This window comes from Xiphias gladius, chromosome 3 (genome assembly GCF_016859285.1).
Source record: "Xiphias gladius isolate SHS-SW01 ecotype Sanya breed wild chromosome 3, ASM1685928v1, whole genome shotgun sequence".
Lineage (NCBI taxonomy): Eukaryota > Metazoa > Chordata > Actinopteri > Istiophoriformes > Xiphiidae > Xiphias > Xiphias gladius.
In genome coordinates this window covers 22,802,077-22,822,971 of record NC_053402.1, presented here as the reverse complement: position 1 = coordinate 22,822,971, position 20,895 = coordinate 22,802,077, and the positions used below count along the sequence as shown (strand labels likewise).

The 20,895-nt window shown below is 43.1% G+C and overlaps 1 protein-coding gene across 18 annotated transcripts in view; it reads left to right on the top strand.

Annotated features, from left to right (window-relative positions):
• Positions 1 to 658: 658 nt before the first annotated feature.
• Positions 659 to 20,895, top strand: part of gas7a (growth arrest-specific 7a) — a 41,035-nt gene continuing 20,798 nt past the window's right edge. For 2 of the 18 annotated variants that reach the window (XR_005707215.1, XM_040123966.1), the window contains exons 1-6: positions 1,638 to 1,692; positions 3,430 to 3,479; positions 8,676 to 8,799; positions 14,149 to 14,226; positions 16,560 to 16,645; positions 19,635 to 19,697. Coding sequence is in view for 17 of the 18 variants with exons in the window: in XM_040123966.1 (XP_039979900.1) it covers positions 3,477 to 3,479; positions 8,676 to 8,799; positions 14,149 to 14,226; positions 16,560 to 16,645; positions 19,635 to 19,697 (354 nt within the window). In the remaining variant the exon portion in view is untranslated. The other 16 variants (XM_040123977.1, XM_040123965.1, XM_040123969.1 and 13 more) reach the window with 16 other exon arrangements.

Below are 20,895 nucleotides of genomic sequence, written 5' to 3'. Positions count from 1 at the left end.
TTGAAAATAAGGGAAATAATCTCACCCCATTCTTCAATATTTTAGGAATGTCAGAAGTGCATAAAGTTTTGCTTTTGATAAGATGTCTACTCTGATGAGATTTTTTTTTGCAGAACTGAGAAATTTCCAGTAAAATTTTTATTTTTTACTCCTGTATTTTCCACATATTTCGTATTCTTCAGGGTAAATCACATTGCGCTCTGCATTAAAACCCTGCAAAGTTCCCTCCTGGCCGTTTCGTCCACATTTTCTCCTGTTATGCTTTAGAAAAAGTAACAAATCTCAATGCTCATTTCCCCCCCTAAATCCCACAAAATTAAAAATTAAAAAAAGGAAAAAAAAGATGAGCCTGCCCATTAACAGAGCTGACATGTCGCTAGTCTCTGTCTGCTGCTGTAACATCTCATCCACATTCGCACAGAAGCGAGCTGAGCAACTCCCCCGTGATTAACCAACATGTTTTGAGAGTCTTAAAACTGCTATTTTGGTGGATAAAGCAGACTGAGGTGATTAGTGCCCGGACACGAACAGGCAGACAACCTTTAAAAGTGGATTTGAAGAGGATCGGTTCTATTCCTTTTAGAGGATTATTGCCGGCAGCTGGTACGGAAATAAAGGCCGTCAAGGCTTGAGTGGGATACGGTTGTTTAAACAATGAGGCTGCAGCAGTGGTCCAAAGTAAACAGTCCGGCGTGAGCGGTCCACTGTCGCGCCCGTGGGGGGACGCTCGGCGGCCAATCACAGCCCAGAGTGGACGCTTCTGTCCGCTGTCTCTGGCTCGCCGGAGGTGATCGGGTCACGCAGCCATAATGTCACACCAAGGTGAGGCGCGGGGCAGGATTGTAGCGGCGGTTTAGGTTTCACTCTGGACGGAGCAGACGTCCCCCCCCACCCCCCACCACCACCGGAGCGGCTCCCTGCGAACGCGGTTGTGTCGCCCCCGTTTTGTTTTTTTTTCTCTCTCTCCGAAAGCGCCCGCGAGTCGAGCGGCGCCGAGGGAGATGCGAACTCTTTAAAAAAAAAAAAAACCGCCACAGGGTCCCGCGGCCTTCGTCTGGAGGCCGGAGCCAGGACTCTCGTTCGGGGACAGACCGAAGGTCACGGGACGTCCGAGTGCCGGGTCAGTGAGTCGCGCCCGAAAAGACCGGATTTAATGATGGCCGCTAAATTAGCGAGTCTGCAGCCAAGCTAGCATGCTACATTAAGATGGCGAACTTGGCGAGCGCCATACCCACTAGACGTACACCCGCAGGTCGGCATTGCCGTTATGACAGTGGTGTGAAGTAACTTAGTACATTTACTCAAGCGCTGGTCTTGAGCAAAAGAGGTGCTTGTACTTTTACTCGAGTTTTTCCGCTTTATGCTACTTTATACTTCTACTCTACCAGATTTCATAGGGAAATGTTGTACTTTTTGCTGCGCCGCACTTGTTTCTGTCAGCTACAATTAGTAGCCTCTTCTTTCGGAGCAAGGTTTCACACACCGTCGCTTTCCCGTAGAAAAACCACCATTTGGTGACGGAACATTTTTTTTTTTTAAACTTATTTTTTTTCCCCAGACACGTCGACATGTTTCAGTCCGGACCGAACCAACCGACAGGCCGACACTGCCATCCCCAGAGCCACGACGTCCTGTTTGCGCATGTTTCCCGATGCAGCGCAGAGGAATGACCTTTGACCCCCATCAGTCACTTTAAAGGCCTCTGACAATGCGTAGAAAGCAAGATGTCTAGAAAATGCTTTGGGGGGGGGGGCTGATATTTTACTAATTGTGATTTTCCATAAAACTGAGGCATGTGAGATAAAGATCCGAACCCCCCCGGCAGTCGCCGAACTTACTTTTTAGATCTAAGAAAAAAAAGGGAGAAATCAGTCGGCGTCAGATAAACTCAGCCCCGCATGTGGTTGTTTCCCTCCTCCTCGTCTTTAAACGGCCCCCCTGTGTCGAGAAGATGATAAAGCCATTAATATCAGATCCCTTCTAGGATTTTTTTTTTCCTTTTTCTTTCTTGACTCCTTTATTTTAGACAAAGCTACTTTGCACTGTGGTGACGGAAGGAGGAGTAGACCAAGCCCATGTGAGAGAAACGTGGAAAGGGTGTGAGGTGATCGATTTATTCAAACCCAAATTCTACGCGAAAAATCTGCGACGACCAGACGTTACACAGCCAGCGACAATCAGCTAATTCTTCACAAACTGCGAGAATAGAGGTTACGGCCTAAACAGCAGACATGTGCTGTCGGCCAACTGGTAACAGATAATGGGACTTATATTGAAATGAAAATGTAAGGGCACTCCTATACACTCAGTGTCCACTTTATTAGGTACCCCTGTACGCTCTAATGCAATCCCATATGACGGTTCTGCCGTGGAGTCTACTTTAATGATGCACCTAGTGTTTAGTTTCTGTTGCCGCTGTCGCTCCGGTGTTAATTAAATCACATGTCGCAGCACTGGGGTCATAGTTAGGGATGGTGTTGTACTGGACGCTTTATATTCAGGGGTGTTTTTCTTGCCCCCTCGTATGTGTGACTGCGCCAGAATTTGACACCTGTGACTCAACGAATTTTTAACAAAATTTGCAGGTTATTTTTCACGTTGATGTTCCGTTTGGGGGAAGTCTAACAAAACCAGAGCAGTTATCAATAAAGATATAACAAATAGCCACTTTTGCCCATTTTTTGTTTTTCTTTGGGGTGATAACAATAAGATCCTTTTCCAAAATTTGGCACTTGTGAAACCTTTTAACAAAATTTATAACAAGTAAAAGTTCAGAATGCTATACACCAAACTTTGAGATTAGCATGAAAAAGCACAATAACCTGTGTTTAGTTTTGTTTCTTACCTAGTCGCTTTTGTCTTTTAATGACTTCAGTTGCCATTAATTGTTTTTGTGCACATCTGCACGTTGGGACATAAACACTAAAGTCTCTAAAGTCCTGCTCAGGCTCCCAATGTCCCTGGCAATGCGCTGCAGTGGCCACAAGTTTTCTTCATTCTCCCGAGAGAGACAGAGCTCATCTGTTTGGATTGAGTGTGGGCAGACCGAACGCTCAATAAATGCAGAGATGATTCGATTGCACAGAAACGTACGAGCTGGTAAGACAGGAGCTTCCTTGTTGTGTCCCAGTGCACCACAGCTCTGTCTCACAGTGTGCTCTTCTGTGTCCCCCGAAACACAGAGTCAGAACCACTGGACATTTCCTCTCAACAAAGACACATGGAAAATGTCTTTCGCTGATCAAAACCAGAGCACGTCTCTCTGCCAGGCCTTTTATTTTGTGGGGGGAAAAAAAGGGACTTAGCTTGAAAGAAATTCAGTGTCTTTCCATTCTCCCTGTGCTGTTAGCTGTGACCCTGCAGGCTTTGGATCATTTTGGACAGTAATGAGATCCAATAATCCCTCTGTCTCCTCATTCATGTTTCTAGTGGCTGGTTGACTGACACTGTTCCTCAGCACAACAGCGTGAGACAGCATGGTAAGACCTTCATTTTAATAACCTTATTTGTTACTTAAAGAAGTGAAGGACTCACATCTATAACAAGTAGAGAAATTACGGCAAAAGCTAACGGTGGACAACACATTTTGTTTCCTGCTTCTTCGGGTCCATTCGTGATTAAACTCCGCGAGGAGTGAACACGAAGACGCGTCCGGTGTGAAACATGTCGCTTGCTCTCTTTTGCGAGGCAGAAATAAAAATAATAACTTTTAGAGATCTGGTGTGCCGTGATATTTTGACCTGTGAAACAGTGACGTGTGCTGCACTCTACCAGCACCCGGGGGAGGAATATTTTAAGTTTTTAGGGAATAAATAATGTTTAAATAACATTTAAAATATTAAGATATGTGGATATGATCTTTTTAAAATATTCAGCGAAGTTAGCAGCATTGCTCTGTGGGTGACAGTGTCGGTCTGTCGGCCGGTCAACACTTTGGTCCGGGCTGAAATAATTCAACAACTATTGCAGAGACATTCTTGGTCCCTAGAGGATGAATCATGCTGACTTTGGTGGTCCCCTGAATGTGTTGACAGCTACAGTATTGGATGGACCTCAGTGAAATTTGGTACAAACTGTCCAGGATTGGTGCTGGCCCAAAATACTTCCACAATTTCGGATCGGTCTCTTCATCTCAATCCACGTCCAGTTTTCTCCTCAAAATGGAGCATATTGTGACCGCCAAAGTGTTTTAAGAAGCTAAATATTTCTCTGCTGATAAACTCGGGCTTTACTGCAGCCTCTTCTCATTTACATTCTGACCAAAGCCCCCCCCCCCCTTTGCAGGAACAAAACCCAACCTGCCAGCAGGCTGACTAATGCGTTGCTATATGCTCATTTAGCCTCTGAGAGAATAAAGGGCTCATTGCTTTTTCCATGCCCTCTGCTTCTTTTTTTTTTTTTTTTTTTAGCATCCTGTGTGGAGTGACTGTACACTCCTCTCTAAGGCTTCCTCTTGTTTTTTATAATTGCTGCTGTTTGAAACTCTCAGCAGCCGCCTCGGGCCACCGCAACAAACCATGTGAAAAATTGTGCTTTTTAGCTTTTGTCTGAGCTGTCTAAAACTACACACAGAAGCTTTTTCCCTTTGATAATTTAAGTTTGCTTATGCAGTGCGTTCAGATTAGTGAGTCCGAAATAGATTTATGATAATGGAAAACTAAAAACTTTCTCGTTTTTGTTCTTTTTTTCTTTTTTTTTGCGATGCCCTATTTTCAACTTACACTTCCCGTAATTGCCTCGCTGGAGTATCTACTTCTTTTACAGGTATGAAATGGCCCTTTTTGAGGAGTTAGAAATGATATAACCCCGCGAATAAGATGCTGAAATGACGGACAAAAGAACAGAAATGTAAACATCAGCTCCTCTCCTACACCACCATAAGAAGGTTGAGGTTCATTAATCTCTTTTTCCAGGTAGAAAGGGACCTGAATGCTTTCTTTCTTCCCCTGTCAGTCCTCGTGAACCAGCAGAAGCTCAGTAAAGCAGCGAGAGGCATCCTCCCTTCTGCAGGAGTCTGACACAGCCTGTCTTGTTAGTTTCTTCCTAGTCAGAAAACAAAGTGAGCTAACGCGAATGGAGTGGAGATCCTGGTTTCAGGGTTATTTTGAGGGTAGCACCCCAGTGGATTGTGGGATTTGGCAAGGTATCTTGTGGCTCTCTGTGTTTCTTTTCTCTTTCTTTTTTTTTTTTTTTAAAGAGTTTCTATAAAGGCTCAGTTACCGCTGGGCTGCACTGCTCCTCGCCTGATTCGATTCGCCAGAGGACGTGTGACATGAAAACGAAAAGAAGATCATTGGGTGATGATAAAAATCTCATCGTAAGGGTTTACCTTTAAACCTTTGGACCATTCGGTAGCAATGCTGCACGCTTGTAGGAACATGAAAAGACGCATGCATGCCTTTTAGTGCATTTAAATTTGAACCATTTTTCTCCTACATATTGCGTTCAGATACATTATACGTTTACAAGTTGTCCAACTCCGTCACCAATACAGGAAATATTATATTATATTATTATCATTCATATAGTCTGAAGCGAAATAAGGGTGAGGTGATGAGGGTGGTGGATGGGCTTAGACTCACTTGCTGCTTGCAGAGTGACGTGTGACGTGTCCACTCTCGAACTAGTTGTTGGCACTGACCATGACCACATCTCTCTTTGACCTTGTCTAAGGCTTTTAAGTTGCCCAAACTTAACAATAATTCAACTAAAGCTGCAACTAATGATTATTTTCATTATCCATTAATCAATTCATGTCTTTTTTCTATGCATTGATTCATTGTTAAAGCTATAAAAATATAAAAAAGAGAAATGTTGTGAAAAATGTCCATTACAAGAGCCCAAAGCTCGACATGATGTCCTCGAATTTTTTCTTTCGTCCAACCAACAATGCACAACTCGGCGATATTTAATATTTAATACATGGTATGAGAGCAGCAAATCCTAATATTCAATAAGCAGCTGACTGGTAAATGATGGATTAATCATTTAAATGACTCATAAATTAATAATCAAAACTGTAGTTGATTAGCTAATTGATTAAACAACTAATTGCATCAGCCACACTTAAGTTACAACAGTCAGATAGGTAGGGTTTGATTCGGATTTTTTGGGGGGGGGGGTTTGGCCACTCAGGGGCAGCACAAGAACTGTAACTGACGTTTCAACACCTTTTAAGTTTGATAAACTCGTTGGCATGAAGTAACATATCCAACAAGATCTGGAGCAGTATTATCATTGACGTGGAGTCGATGAGAGATGTGAGAGTGAACCGAAGCAGTTAAGTTCTGGGTTGTGAAACCAAAAGAATGAGCTGAAAGATCCATTAAAGCTCCACAAAGCTGAAGGGGAACTGCAGAGTTGGGTGGCTTTTTTTTTTTTTTCCTCTGTGGGTTTTTCACTGTGGGCAACCTTTCACATAATCCTTTCATCCATTGTTTATATAAAAAATATGGATTAGAGCAGCTTTATAGACCATCCAGCGAACGATTTGTAGATACATTCAACATGGATACTGTCCTCAGAGACACAGCGGGATCGGTTGTTTGTTTAAATTCATAAAATGGCCTTTATTTAAGTTTTTTGTCTTGTGGTTCAAAAAATGACGTTTGTGTCTCGTAATAATAGGATCACATTAGCATCACGTTATGGAGGAGGTCGGGGAGAATGGTTGTAGTACAGAGTGTCTAATTTTGACACTGGAGACAACATTTTGCATCTTAGTTACCTATAAGTGAGACCTTGAGAGGTGGAAGAAAATGCTCTGCCGTGGCTCTCTGGCAATGTCGGTCAGATGGCTCGCCACTTTGGTCCAGAATTAAACATCTCAACGGCAGTTGGTTGGGCGGATTGCTTTGAAGTTTGGTTCAGACATTCACGGTGTCCAGAGGAGGAATCCTGCTGACTTTGGCAAGAACCTGACTTTTTAATCTAGGGCCACCATCAAGTCGAAATTTCGGTTTATTCAGAACTTTACTTCTTCACCAAATGCGTCCGAATCTAATGACGTTCCCATCAGCCTCAGCTTTACTCTGTGTTCTGGTGCTACTGTTAACAAGCTAACATGCAAAGATGGTGAATGTGTTAAACTTATATTCTGAACATCAACATTGTCATTGTGAAATATTTGTTGCAACAGTCATACGAGGCGTTTTGGAAGGCATTGACAAAAAACCTTTTTTTTTTGTTTTGGAGATCTGTCGATCGCCGTGTTCTGTCTCCTTACAACACACAGTAGGTTGCAGGGTTGTTTCCCACTATAATGTGGGGCATAAAACAAGATGGGACGACTTTACAGTAGGTGGTTCACTGTTAAATGTCAAGAGAGGATGTCACGTATCATCTCTCTGCAGTAAACGTCCCCTCAGTGCGAATTCAGCAGCTGAAATTCAGCTGCCAACCACAGCTGAAGCCATCCGCTGCTTTCTCACGGCAAAATTTAAATGAGGAGCAGAGATGGAAAAGATCCGACGAATCCCTTTAATGTTACACATCAGTCGTCTTCATCCACCCACTCTGCCCTGCTGCCCATGCAAGGCAAAAGATGATATGACTTCTTTATCATTCCCTCTAATAATCTCCCCATTTAATGTCGGTCCGATCGCGTCCGCCCACCTCCCATCAGATGTCTGATTGGAGTGCACCGTCCTGAAGTTCAGCTGTCCCCCCCATCATATTCAGCAGACAGATCTGAAGGGGCCTGGCACCGCTGCGTCTGAAAACGAACAGCCAGCCGGCGATCTCTGCAGATAAAAAAAAACACTTTTCCCTCGTGAAGCGCGCTGCAGTAATTTCTGGCCCCGTGTACTCAGACTGTGGCCTGGATACAATGGCTTCACGGTGGTGGAGGCTCCTGGGGACTGCTGATAAGGTGGAGCGAGCTTTTGTCATTATTTATCCATTTAGTGGATCATATTTCACTACGTGAATAACACCATTATTTAGCAAGTGAGAAGTGCTGAAAAGCAATATGGGAATTTGATGATAATAGCTTCACTTATTGCAGAGGCTGTCAGGACGCCTATGGTTACATTCTCTGCATATGTGAGCCTGTAGAAATGTTGTTGTTCTACATAAACTTTACTGAAGCAGCAGCAGCAGCTTCACATTATCGACTGTTTTACTCAATGATCCCTTACTCGGGATAAATTAAACTATTAATTTTCACAGTCCACAGGATCCTCTATAGTTAATGGCCACATTATGTAGTGAACATTATACCAAAATCCAGGAGTTACTGCTTCTTCATTTGTGGATACGGCTGCAAATGTCCTGGATTAATCAACTAAATTAAGTTTTTACTGACTAGAAAATATTCCTTTCGTGCAACAAACCTTTTTGTAGCCTGTAGGAATCCGGTATCGCTTTGTAACTGGATAGAAAATTAGGAGATAAACCTGTTAATTACAAATATTGTGTAATTAAGTAGGTGGATTTTCTCTTTTAAAGGGCATTAAAGTGTACTGTGATGCAACCCAATCACAAAAACGCAACAACAGCATTGATTTCAGGGCTTTAGTGTTGGACTGTGTGGTATTGTAAGCTGCTGTTTTGTACATCAGCTGTAGGTTTTGAGCCCCCGTTTGAATAATGTATGATAATATTTTACAGGGAGGAAAACAGCAGAAAAACAAGCTTAGTTTATGTGGCGGTGAAATGACTGTTGTTTATGACAGAAGTCAGCGGTCGTGAGCTCCAGCGCACCCAGAGAGGAGACTGACGGTCGACCTCTTCCCCCAGGATGGAGGAGCTACATGTCACCTGAGGGACTGAGGTATTACATCAACAGCTGCAGTAAAGGTGAGAGCCACGTGTGCAAACAAAGAGCAGCACCCGTAAATCTGCTGGATTCATCCTGGCAACGATGCAGTTTTGTTTGGAGAAACTGTTTGGGTGTGGCCGACCCGTCATATGAGGGTTCAGGTGAATTTGTCTGGTTCTTTAAGAATTGCATGAGTTCAAATGTAGAAGTAGTTGCACATAGCAGCTGTAGATATGTGATCACTGATGAAACTGTGTTGTTGTAAAGTGATTTTTTTTTTTTCACTCGAATTTTACATCCACAAGCATCTAAAATTTGTTCTTTTTTTTTTTTCTGATGTGCTGAGACACAGTTTGACTACTGTGTCTCAGGCTACTGTGAAACAGACAGATCACTTAACCCCGTAACGGACGCACCCATTTTTGTGATCAAGCCCGAAAATAATATCCCCCAGATAAAGGGTTTTTTGGTTTTTTTTTTGCCTCGGCCATTGTTTTTGGCATAAAAAAAGGGAATATGAGGCCTCTAGTAGGACCTTTTGTGTGAAAAACACTCTGGCCGCAAATCTGCATCACCTCTGTGTCAACAGCTGTTGCAGCGATATGGGTCCTAAAATGCTTTGAACAGACTGAATCCAGAGACTTTTAAACAATGTAGAATTTGTCAAGGTTGTGCGAGGACTGAGTCCAGTACAGACCGAAACAAAACCTAAGGCGGTGCTACCAAGGCCAAAGTGTATTTTAAATGGTTTATACAAAGTTAGGAGGAAAAACAGGAAGAAAATGCAAGCGTTTCTGTTTCAGATGTTACTTTCATAATCAGATTTTCTCTCCAGCGCCACCATGAAATTCACAGTTGTGGTTTTGAGTGAAATGTCACATTTAATTGGATTTAAATGTAGTTAAATACGTCCATACGTCCCCTCTGGATTTTTCCATCACTTTGTTTTTTTTTTACCAAAGTCAGGCAAAACTAATGACATGGCCACCAGCCTCAGATGTAATTTCTGTTTCGTGCTAATTAGCGAATGTTAACAAGCTAACACACTAAACTAAGATGGTGACCATGGCAAACATTACACTTAGCACACACTTAGCATCAGTGTGTTAGCATGCTGACGTTAGCATTTATCGTAAAGCACTGCTCTGCCTGAGTCCAGCCTCACAGAGCTGCCGCCACGGCTGTAGACATTTTCCATTTTTATAATCTGACTCTCTGTAATCTGACCTATTTTTTCTTGATAATCTTTGTACAGTTTTAATAAATTAAAAATATGCACAGATAGAAAATGTCTGGTCTTTTGCATTTTCTGAAATATAATAACTTTCAGACTTGAGAAAGGTTTATCTTTATTTAAATGTCCTCTTTACAGGAGTGGTAATTGATAAACAATAGTTCAGTCTTTAATGGGACTTCAGTAGGACAAACAACCCCCGCTCAGACACCGGCTGAGTTTTCAGCACAATGCCACGAAGCCAATCAACCTTTCCACCGTCACATAACGTAATGATATATATATTTTTTTTTCTCTGCCATTGATTAGTTGTGTGTGTAACTAAACCTCCAATCTGCTGACGTTAGTCAGATTTGACCGTAGTTTAGTTTAGATTTGACGGCATTCAGCTCTCGCTACCGTAATGCTGTGAACAGCGAGGGCTCATTATCATTCCTCCCCATCATCGTGTCTCAACGGTCCATTCATGTGGAGACAGGCCTGCAGATTCGATCCACTTTAATCTGATTATTTTAAACATGTGGCACTTCAGGCCGAGCAGCACAGCCGGTATCTCAGCTGTGAGATGTGTGGATTCGGAGGTGGAGGGATGTTTGTGGTGTTTGTCTTCTGCTCTGATTCGCTGCTGCACCTAACAAGGCTGAAGAGTTATATTGATACAGAGGCTTGGAGGCAGGCGACCTTTCACAAACATCTGCTTTAGTCTGTGTGTGTTTCTGTGTGTGTGTGTGTGTGTGTGTGTGTGTGTGTGTGTGTGTGTGTGTGTGTGTGTGTGTGTGTGTGTGTGTGTGTGTGTGTGTGTGTGTGTGTGTACTGGATGGGTGAGGGTGTGTGTGTGTGTTTTACACCTCATTTGGGAAGGAATCCAGAGGGATGGGACAGGCTCCCACGGGACAGACCAAGGCTGCATCAACAACAAACCTGGCAGTGATTGCACTTTAGTTCACAACAAACACACACACACACACAGACACTGAAAAAAACACATAACGCTATTTTTACACCCAGAAGCCATATGCTGCAGCAGTCCCTTTTTATTTTGCTACAATCTGTCGTTGTTTCATGTCTGAATATGGAGCTTCAAAAAGCTGCTGTAGAGACTGTGTGTGTGTGTGTGTGTGTGTGTGTGTGTGTGTGTGTGTGTGTGTGTGTGTGTGTGTGTGTGTGTGTGTGTGTGTGTGTGTGTGTGTGTGTGTGTGGTTGTCATGGAGATGTCAGAGTGTGTATCACCGTGTTTATTAGAAAGCTGCTTGTTGTTTACGGTTTGTGTTGTTTAATGGAGGAGGCGCACAAATGAGGACCAGTTGAAATCTTTCCACTCAATCCCTCCGGAGTTGCAAATATGACAGTGGGATTAGGATTGATGAGGGAGAATCACTGGGAGCAACCGAGGCTGGAAAAATGCGATTGTGTATGATGACGTTTTTTATAATGTGGTAGCAATAAGTATGAGAGACGGTTTACGGTCAGGTTGAAGAAAGCTTAAAAACGTGCCTGGCTATACGTCAAAAGGGGTACAGGGGGTTTTCTCTACAAATGAGTTTTGTACAAATGCTTGTTCTGTCTGAATTTGTTATTTGTATTCAGAGTCCTACAGGACTCTGGTAGCAGCGGCCCAAGGGTTAAAAGGAAAAGACTATTCTATTTTTTTCTTCTTTTTTCTTTTTTTTTTTTTTGTCCCGTCACCACGGTCCATGTTTGCGGTTTATGTTTTGGCAACAGAAGCACTTTGGTTAAGGGTTTGGGAAAGATGGTGGTTCTGGTTAAATGTAAACTAACAGGTTGTATCTGAAATCACTGTGAACCTTTTCTGTACTAAGCCAGACCCGGATCTTTCCCTGATCTGAACTAAGTGCTGTGGATCGGATATTTTGGCTGACAAACAAACACGTTGCCTGTTAACATTTTACCGAAACATTCAGTATCAACATATTTGCGTAAATTAACAATGTATCCTCATTAGATTTATAGAAAACGTAATCCGGTCGCAAGTTTACATTTCATACAAAACGTATTTAGTTTAGCGGTTTAGTTGCACAGAAACGTCAGTTTTAGGAGACAGGGTTGGATCCGCTCAAACAGCTTAGTTTCTGTGTTCGCTCATTAAAATCTTCACAAAACAGATTATTACGATTCTTGGATTTTTGCTTTCTGTCCACACATATTTGGATTTGAGTCCTTGCCACTACAGTAACAGCGCTGCCAAAACACACGCTCCAATATTTCTGTTAGAACAAGCAGCTCGATTGCACTTGAGGACCCTCAGCGTCGCAGAGTAACACAGATTCCCCCACAGCTATTACAGCGTAGAGGACTCCCTGCTCTACAGAGTGGAAGGATTCGTGGTTGTTTGTGTGTGGTTGGCAGCTAAAATACAGGAGGCAGGTTGGAAATTATCCATAAGAGCATTGTTTTCCCCCCAAAAAATGTTCACATTCATGCACTGAAAGAATCTTCCTGTTTGTTTTTTGGAAAATAAACTTTACAGATCATGCATTGCCCTCACCTGAAGACACTTTTCTTATGTCTGTTTACAATAAAAAAGATCAGCAGTTTTTGTTTATTTTATTTCATTTATTTATTTGTTTTATTTTTTATAATGGGGACTGGCAAGAAGAATACAAGGAAAATTACGCTGTATGTTGCCCAGGGAGTTTTTGGTGTATGTTCATTACACCCACAAAATGAAAGGCTCAAGTTGAACAAAAAAATGTATTTGGTGTTCTTAAACCTTTTCCAGAAATGGTTAAAAGGTTTATCCCCTAAGGAGCATGAATGTGCACAGCAGAAAATTTCCTAATAATCAGCCAGTTAGATTTTTAACATAACTTCTGTGCAAAGATGACACTTTGACCTGAGTCTAGCGCGAGAAAAAAATCTCACTGAGATCCCCAAAAGAGAAAAGGTCTATCCCCCGAGGAGCATGAATGTGCAGCACATTTCAGTCTGCCAATTACACTTCGATATTTCCTGTATACAAGTGGAAAATTGGGCCTAATGGTACCACTGGCCAAAATGTCAGGTGCTCGTTATGAAAATCGTTCATCCTCTTGGGCGCACAGGCCATGAATGGCTGTACTAAACTAATTTCAGTTTGCCAAATTCTTGGGTTTACCTGTCTAACAGGTTGGTTTTCTTTACAATGTCTCGCAGTGCCGCTTCTGTGGCCCGTAGAGTCTTGTTAACTGATCTGTCCTGTCCGTGAGCTGTACTTCTGAGACCGTGGTTTTCCGTTAACTGTTGGACAAACAGAATTACAGACCAGCTGTCCGTAGGCCTTCCTGCTGGCAGGACAACGTCAACGAGAACTTATCTGACCAATCATTCGAGCACATTCTGAGTAGAATGAACAACTGGGAGGACTGGAGGAAAACACAGATTAGGGCAGTACTATGGTGAGCAGTGCTGGGCAAGTTACGATCAGTTATTTTGCTTATTCCTCAGTATTCAGTGAGGCCCTTAAACAACTCCAAAGCCACTGCACCACTGCAAACATGACAGTTTGTGAAAAATAACCATCACAGTTTCCTGGAGCACAGGGTGTCGTAATCAAAGGTCTTGTTTTGTCTAAAAACCAAAGATATTCGATTTCCGATGTGTAAAACCGTAAAAAGAAGAAAATTATCACATTTAAGATCCTGGAACCATCAGAATTTTGTCAGTTTTGCCTAAAAAAATTACGATTAATCGATTCTCAAAATAATTAATAATTTTATTTTTTAGCAACTAATGGATTAATTGATTCATCAGTGCAGCACTCCAACAGTCAGATTACCGTAACATGTTGCTAACGCGTTACTGCCCAACACTGATGGGGAAACCATTACTCGTGTGTCGGTATATATGCAGTATGCACCATAACACTGAGAGAGAAATGGGAATTTAAAGGAAGAAGACATATGAACATAACGTGCTCCTGTCTGCAATATTCCCATCAACAGTTGCACCTCGTAGTGTTCTGTAGACGTAGCTAACATACAAAACTTGTCAGTTTTGCTACGTACGTTATCCTAATCCAAGGTGGAGATGAAGTTTGTACAAACAAATGTCAGTACCGCAAAATTTTTCTGTGAAGGAGCAGATGTTCTGTGAAAATTGTGCAGCACATTCTTTCTTTCAGCCGACGCCCTTCCCTTTGCTTGTATCATTCCAGAAACAACATGGCGACGTCCCTCCACGTCGGCTGAGGCCCCACAGAGACCGCTGGCACGAAAAAACTCCTCACCATATGGTAAAACTGAGCCGTTACCTTCTCACCCTTCCGATTTTTTTTTTTAAACAGTCTCTAAAGGCACTAAGATACAGAAAATAAAAACAAAACAAAAAAAACAAACAGAACGCCTCACACAGGCACAAACACTGAAAATGGGGGTTGAAGAAATGGGAGAAGGAGTTTTTTTAATAGAGTTTTTAAAAGTTAGGAATGACAAAGATAAAAAAAAAATAGGCAGAGGGCTGATAATAAGTATGATTTCTGTATTCACTGGGTAGATTGTTCCTTTTATAACGATTGTTTCCATTTGGAGCTACAGGCCATGATTTAATGTTTCAACATTTTTCCAGCATCAGCAGTAATCTGTTTATTTTACCAAGACCAGATTCCTTCATCTGAATCTGACACAAGTGATCACACTGTATTTCCAAAAGACTTACTAACATTTTCCCTGATGTTTTTTTGTTGTTGTTGTTGTTGTTTTTTTACAAAATCTTGGAAAAATCCTTGATATACATTCCTCTGCTTTGTCCTACATTATCATGAACCTCAGGTAGCGCTACTAGAGGAAATCCTACATTTTCTTAATGAGCAGCTTATTATGTTTCATCGCTGCCAGCATCCTCACTAACAACATCTCAGCAGATAACAGATGGTTTTCTTCTTTCTGCTGGCATGTGGCCTAAACACACTCGGAGGAAGAACGAGCAGGGAGGCAGTCAGCTGCAGGGGAAGTTTGTCAGCATTCAACCAGACAAGTGTGATCCTCCTCAGAGAGAGAGAGAGAACTTTAATGGAGGCCAGGTTTAGATCTGAGCTGGCTCGACGTCTGTGTCAGCCTCTGGACAGGAAACCGAGGATTTGACCAACTGGGCCAGAGAGGAAGAATTAATGATGCAGAATCCCAAAGGAAGAAGATGAGATAAGACTAAATTGCTTCATCATCATGGATACACATACATGTATGAACACAAACAGAACACTCAGCACAAATACTTCAGTGATACAATGCTGCTATTGTGTTTTTGTTCGCACAAAACAGTGCAAACTTTACTCAGTATCTCATTATAGCATGAAATTTTTCGGATCTTTACCTGATCCTTTTTCTTCACATTATTATGACATTTTCTTGTTATTACAAGATACCAAATTATTGCATTTTTACAGGACACTTTTCTTCTTATAACAACATTTCACTGTAAACAAACCTTTTCTTATTATAATTTGGCATGTCGTTATAACAAGAAGGTTCTTGTAAAAACAAGAAAACATTCTCGATATATAATATAATTTTTTTTTTTTTTTTTTTTTTAATATATGTCTATTTATTTATTTGTCATGATGGCAGGATACGTTGCCGTTGAGGGTTAGTGTTTGGCCAGTATTTAGTATTTCTTGGAAAACAGGAGCTGCGTCTGTTTCACTCTGCTTTCATTTGTTACGCTAAGCTAAATGTTTTTAGTTTGAACAGTTTTCTTTCACTAATTCAAAATATGCATTTAGATCTTCACATCTGCCTCTCTGGACTATTTCTAGAACTGGTTTTAGGCCACAAGCAAGTCAGATACACCGATCAGCCACGAGATTTAAACCAGTTCTATCAACCACAACATTAAAACCAGTAACCAGATTTTAATGGTGTACTGTATGTCTGTGAAGACTGAAAAGCTTGATGAAAAGCTTCATTTTCATCATGAAGCCAACGGTTAAGGACATTTAATATTCCAGTAGCCCTCATAGGTGAAATATTAAGTCTGTTTCTGATGGATCACTGCTCTGTTTTGTGCAAAAGGGACTTGCTATTACTCATGTAAGTCGCAGAGCATGTGTCAGAGGCCTGTGGATGTTAAATTTTTCCGGTTGCCGACAGAGGTCAACGAAAGTCGTCAATTTCTTAATGCCCCTTTAAGCAAAGTGACCGCCATTCTCTGTTTGTGGAGTCACCTCCGTTTCCCTGCAAGCGGACCTTGTCCCGCTCTGACCAGCGTCCGAGGCTGTGATGTGTGGCCTCAGGGGTCACACTCTGCCGGGCTCACGTGTTTACCTTCAGCTGGAGATGCGCCGATTTGATAAGCAACGAGCGGACAGCTCATGAATCATAGGCGATGAAGAACCATTAAGGGCATGCAGGATGAAACCAGTGGCGTTACAACAGAACTGCTCGCATAGCCGTGAACCCCCCCAGGGTCATTCAGACATTCAGAACAATAAGACCTTTTACGCTGCAAATGAGTTGAACTGTCAATTGCTGGCTCCCCATCTGCTCATTATTATCAAGTCACTGCACAAAAGTAAGAATCCAGCTGTCACTTTCGTCAGTAATGTGTGGTTTATCGTCTGTTTGTCTTCAGCCAACGGATGCCACAGCATTACTATGACCGGTCAGCCCACTGAGACCACGGATGTTGCTCTGAGGAAACTGACCATTAACAAACAGGTACAGTATATGCTACGAGACAAAAGAGGCTATTTAACAGTATGAGTTGTCAGTACACAAAGGTTCAAAGACTCACAAGTACGAGTCACAAGTCACATATTGATGAAGCTGTTATTCAGTGGCTGTTTCCCTTCATGGTTTTATGTAATGCTGAAGCAAAGAAAATTGATTAATTCATTTGTTGATTTACCCACAAGTCAAGATTAGACGACAAAAAATGTTGTTTGCCCGTGTCCTCTAGAACGACGCATAGAAGAATTTTCTGCTCTCACACCACTATCGATCGGTTGACGTCATTTGTCAGTGCCTTTAAAAGCTGTTAATCTTCACTGTTAAAAAAAGTGATTGGCTTTCAGATGTGACAGTGCTGTGGTACAAGCGACTACAATGTGAAAACAATGTGACAGTGTGAAAGGAGTCGCTTGTAGTGATGAACCTACCGAGAATTGACACCTGAATTTATGGCTCTGGTTCACTCTCACTGCTTTCATTGCAGCGTTTTCCGTTTTCAGAGGAAAAGCCCTAAAAATCCCCTACTGTCCACTACCTGCTCAGCAGCAAACAGCAGACAAACACAGTCAGGGACCAGCTGGTGAAAATAGTGGAGTATTTAGCAGCTAAAGAGCCAGAGATTTCCCTCAGGTGCTGGTGGGGACCAAAAACGGAGCTAAAAGAGAGAGACTATAACCTTACGTTTACCAGGTGGACAGAAACATATTTCCAATTGAATGGTAATGTTGCTCAATAGCTTCTGGTTGTGTTAAAAAAGCTGTTTAATGACATGTTCACCGCATCAACTCAAAAGGGGATGATATGTCAATGTTGTGTTCACAACTTGTTTCGGCTGCCCCGGATTGGCCAAAAAAATCAGTTATTGGAAGTTTAAGGTTTGGTTAGGTTTAGTCACAAAGATGCCTTGGTTTGGGTTAAGATTACTTCCTCATCCAGGTTAGGGGATCTGCATTGTCATGGTTACATTAATAATCTGTGGTGGATATGTGGTGTGGTTGCAAAGGAGCAGCAGCAGCAAGTCTCGCAGTTCAGACTCTGAAGTTCTGTTAACCCGTCCGTCCACCCTGAACTCCTCCCTCTGTGGTCCTTGTCGCAAGCAACGTTGTGCTACTTGCTCTACTTGCAACCAACTGGCCAAAGTTATAATTGCTCCCAAATTTGCTGCTTTTCCTTCGTATTTGAATTGTCGTAATTAGTATATATTTGGATTCTTGACTGGTCAACAAAAACAAACTATTTTGTGATGTCGCCATGGACTCTTGCAATAGCTCTTTCATTTTATAGACTAAAAGATAAATCGAAGTAATAATTGATAGATTAATCCCCAGCGAAAATATTCAATCCTCATCATTAGTTGAGGCCCTACTGTTAGTGAGGCGCTCTCCCATTCTCCCATACAAGCAATGTTCTCCGTTCACAATATGATATCAGTATTTCCATGAGATAAACCTGCTGCACTCTCCACTGAAGGCAGGGCTGCTCACGCCGCTATGATGAACCCGGGCCAACATCGATTACATGCCAACCCACGTGACTAATTGTGAGTCAGATGAGGGCATACAGTGTCATGATCACACAGGAGAGTATAGATGGAGAGACACTTGGGCCATATGGGCGGCTGAGATTTGGACTCCACGTCAGAGTTTGTCAGTTTTGAAAAAAAGGAGGCCAGCCAAGACAGTCGAAGCTCAAGCTGGGAACGCTGGGAGTGGCGGGAGCGCTGAGGCCACAGATCTCGAAATCCTGGGCTGGGACTGTGGTGGTCAGAGCTGCCCCTCCGCCATGTTCTGTGCAGCGAAGGTGAGAGTGTGGGTGGATGTAGGGTTTGTTCTTGCTGTGATGTTGCTGTTGGTCAAGCGCAGGTGGATGTTGTGAGAAGGTGTGAGCGCTGCAGTGGTCGTTGTTTGCCATCCTCGCTGCTCCGCTCTGCACACGGCTGGCGTTTGATGCCTCGGGTGAAGCGCTGTCATATGAGAAAGATAATAACGTCGTAGCTGCCGCCGCCTTGCCCAGGCAAATACTTACTGTAAACAGCAGCGCTGCAGTGAACACACATAATAACTCGCATATATTTTGCCTCCTCAGCACACCTTTTTAAACCCCTTCTATCTTAAACACACACACAATTCTTCCAACACATAAACACACAATCAGAAGGGCTGCATCTCATTGGTGGCCTGTTTTCCCTCCTGCTCTTTCTCTCTCTCCTCCCCCCTCCTCCAGTTTCTCTCCCAATCGTAATTAGTCTCTTAAAGATCATCATTCAGCCATTTCCATCAAACTAACCCCCACCGCCGCCGCCGCCGCCTCCTCCTCCTCCTCCACTGCTGCTGCTCCCTCCTCCTTCACTATCAGGCTCTCTGGGGAGGGAGATGTGGCAAGGATCATGTAAATAAATCCCCCTCCTCCTCCTCCTCCTCCTCTTCTTACTCACTTAACTCTTTCTGCCTTTTTCCATTTCTTTCTTTATGCCTTTTTTTTACTTTAAATCCTTGCGTTTACGCTCCAGCATCTTCATCCATGAAATGGCTCAGTTGTCCCTCGTTCTGTCTCTCTGCATGGACAGCGTTCGGTAAAGGGGTGGAGGTGAGGTGGTGGAGGGGAGGTTGGGCATATGCATGCATCTCCTTGCAGCCTTCAACCCTAAAACTCATGTGACAGCAGCTTAACCGGAGGCTAGACTTCGTCACGCTTCCCTAGCACCCTCCTCCTCCTCCTGCTCCTCACCCCTAACGCCACCTTCCCACCACTACACAGACCCACTCCCCCTCCCCTCCCCCTGCAACGCGACTCTTCTCCACTCGCTCCGTAGCTTGTGAGACTGAAGGCAGCCTCGGTGCGTGGAGGGAGAGAGGGAAAGGAGAGAGAGCGAGGTTTTCCCAGAATAAAGAAGCAGGAGGAGGTGAGAGGAATGATGATGGAAGCCAGCTTTGACACTGAGGAGAGTTTTGACGATCCCTCCTGTCTCGCCCCGCAGCCCCCTGGCTCCGTTTCACCGGCCAAGAGGCAGATCAAGGAGGTCAAGGAGACCAAGATCACCGTGAGTACCCAGGAACTTTATCCTCCTCTCTTCTTCATCCTCTTCCATCTACTTCTGTCGCTCCATCTACATCCTCCTCGTTTCCCAGAAATAAGTTAATTTCTCGTCTTTTTTTTTTTTTTTTTGTTCTGTCTTCTATTATCTGTTCATTATTTGTAGCGCATTATTGGTCCTCGTGGAGTAACATGGGGTTCCCTGCATACTGGATACCACATTAGTATGAATGAGGAAGAAGCTGTCCAGGAGTTTTGCATTCATTTCTATCTCACTGACTTGACTGGTCTCAATCTATGAAAACTGATTTAATGCTTGTCAAAGATAAATTTAGGCTCTCTAACGAGACGCTCAAATGGGTTTCCATCATGCTGAAATGTTGCTGAAGTGAGTGAAAAGTACGGAGCCGATCTAGAAGCCTGCAGACTGATGTTGGTATTTTTAGCACAGAGCGGTCTTCCGTCTTTCAGATGAAGAACTGATCTTTGAGTGTTTCTCTCACTGAGTTGTTGCCCCGCGTGTTATTCTCTTCCCCCTTTTGTTCCCCTCCTCAAAGGGCTCCACGCGTAATTTGCCAGGCAGTGCAGGTCACACAGCGCTGCTGTTTGTCGTCCAGCAGCATTTTTGGAAGTGAACGCTGAAGAACTCCCCCCTCTGCTCGTAGTAGAATTTTAGGCTGCACACTCCTCGGTGTCAGTCTGTGATGAGGAGGAATTCAATGTGCTCTTCTCCAGGATACATGCTGTCAAGTATAGAGTATCTTTGTCTCAAGATGCCCAGACAGTAGCAGTGGTTATGTAATCTCTCTGTCCATAATGATGACTGTTGGAGAGAGAGGGGGGGGCAAACCTGCGGTGGTGGTGGTAATGGTGAAGGCTGTCCAGAGGTGGCTTTCTTTTTGTCTCGCAGGGGCTGATTTTGCGCTTGGTGGGCTCACTGACCTGCTGCAGCCACGGGAGCCGTCAGTCTGGCTATTGTGAAAAAACCACGACCAGACCCTGCGAGAGATGCAGCAAGTCCAGTTTCCATGGTGACAAAAGCTATAGCACTGATTAATGGGAGTTGAAATGGAAAACACTGGCATAGGAGAAGTGCCTGTGTGTGTGGGGGGGGGGGAAGCCATTCAGATATTCAGTGAAGACATACAGTGTGAAAAAAAAAATTATTTCTTCTTCTTCGTTCATTGCCTTTTCGAAGGGTTTCA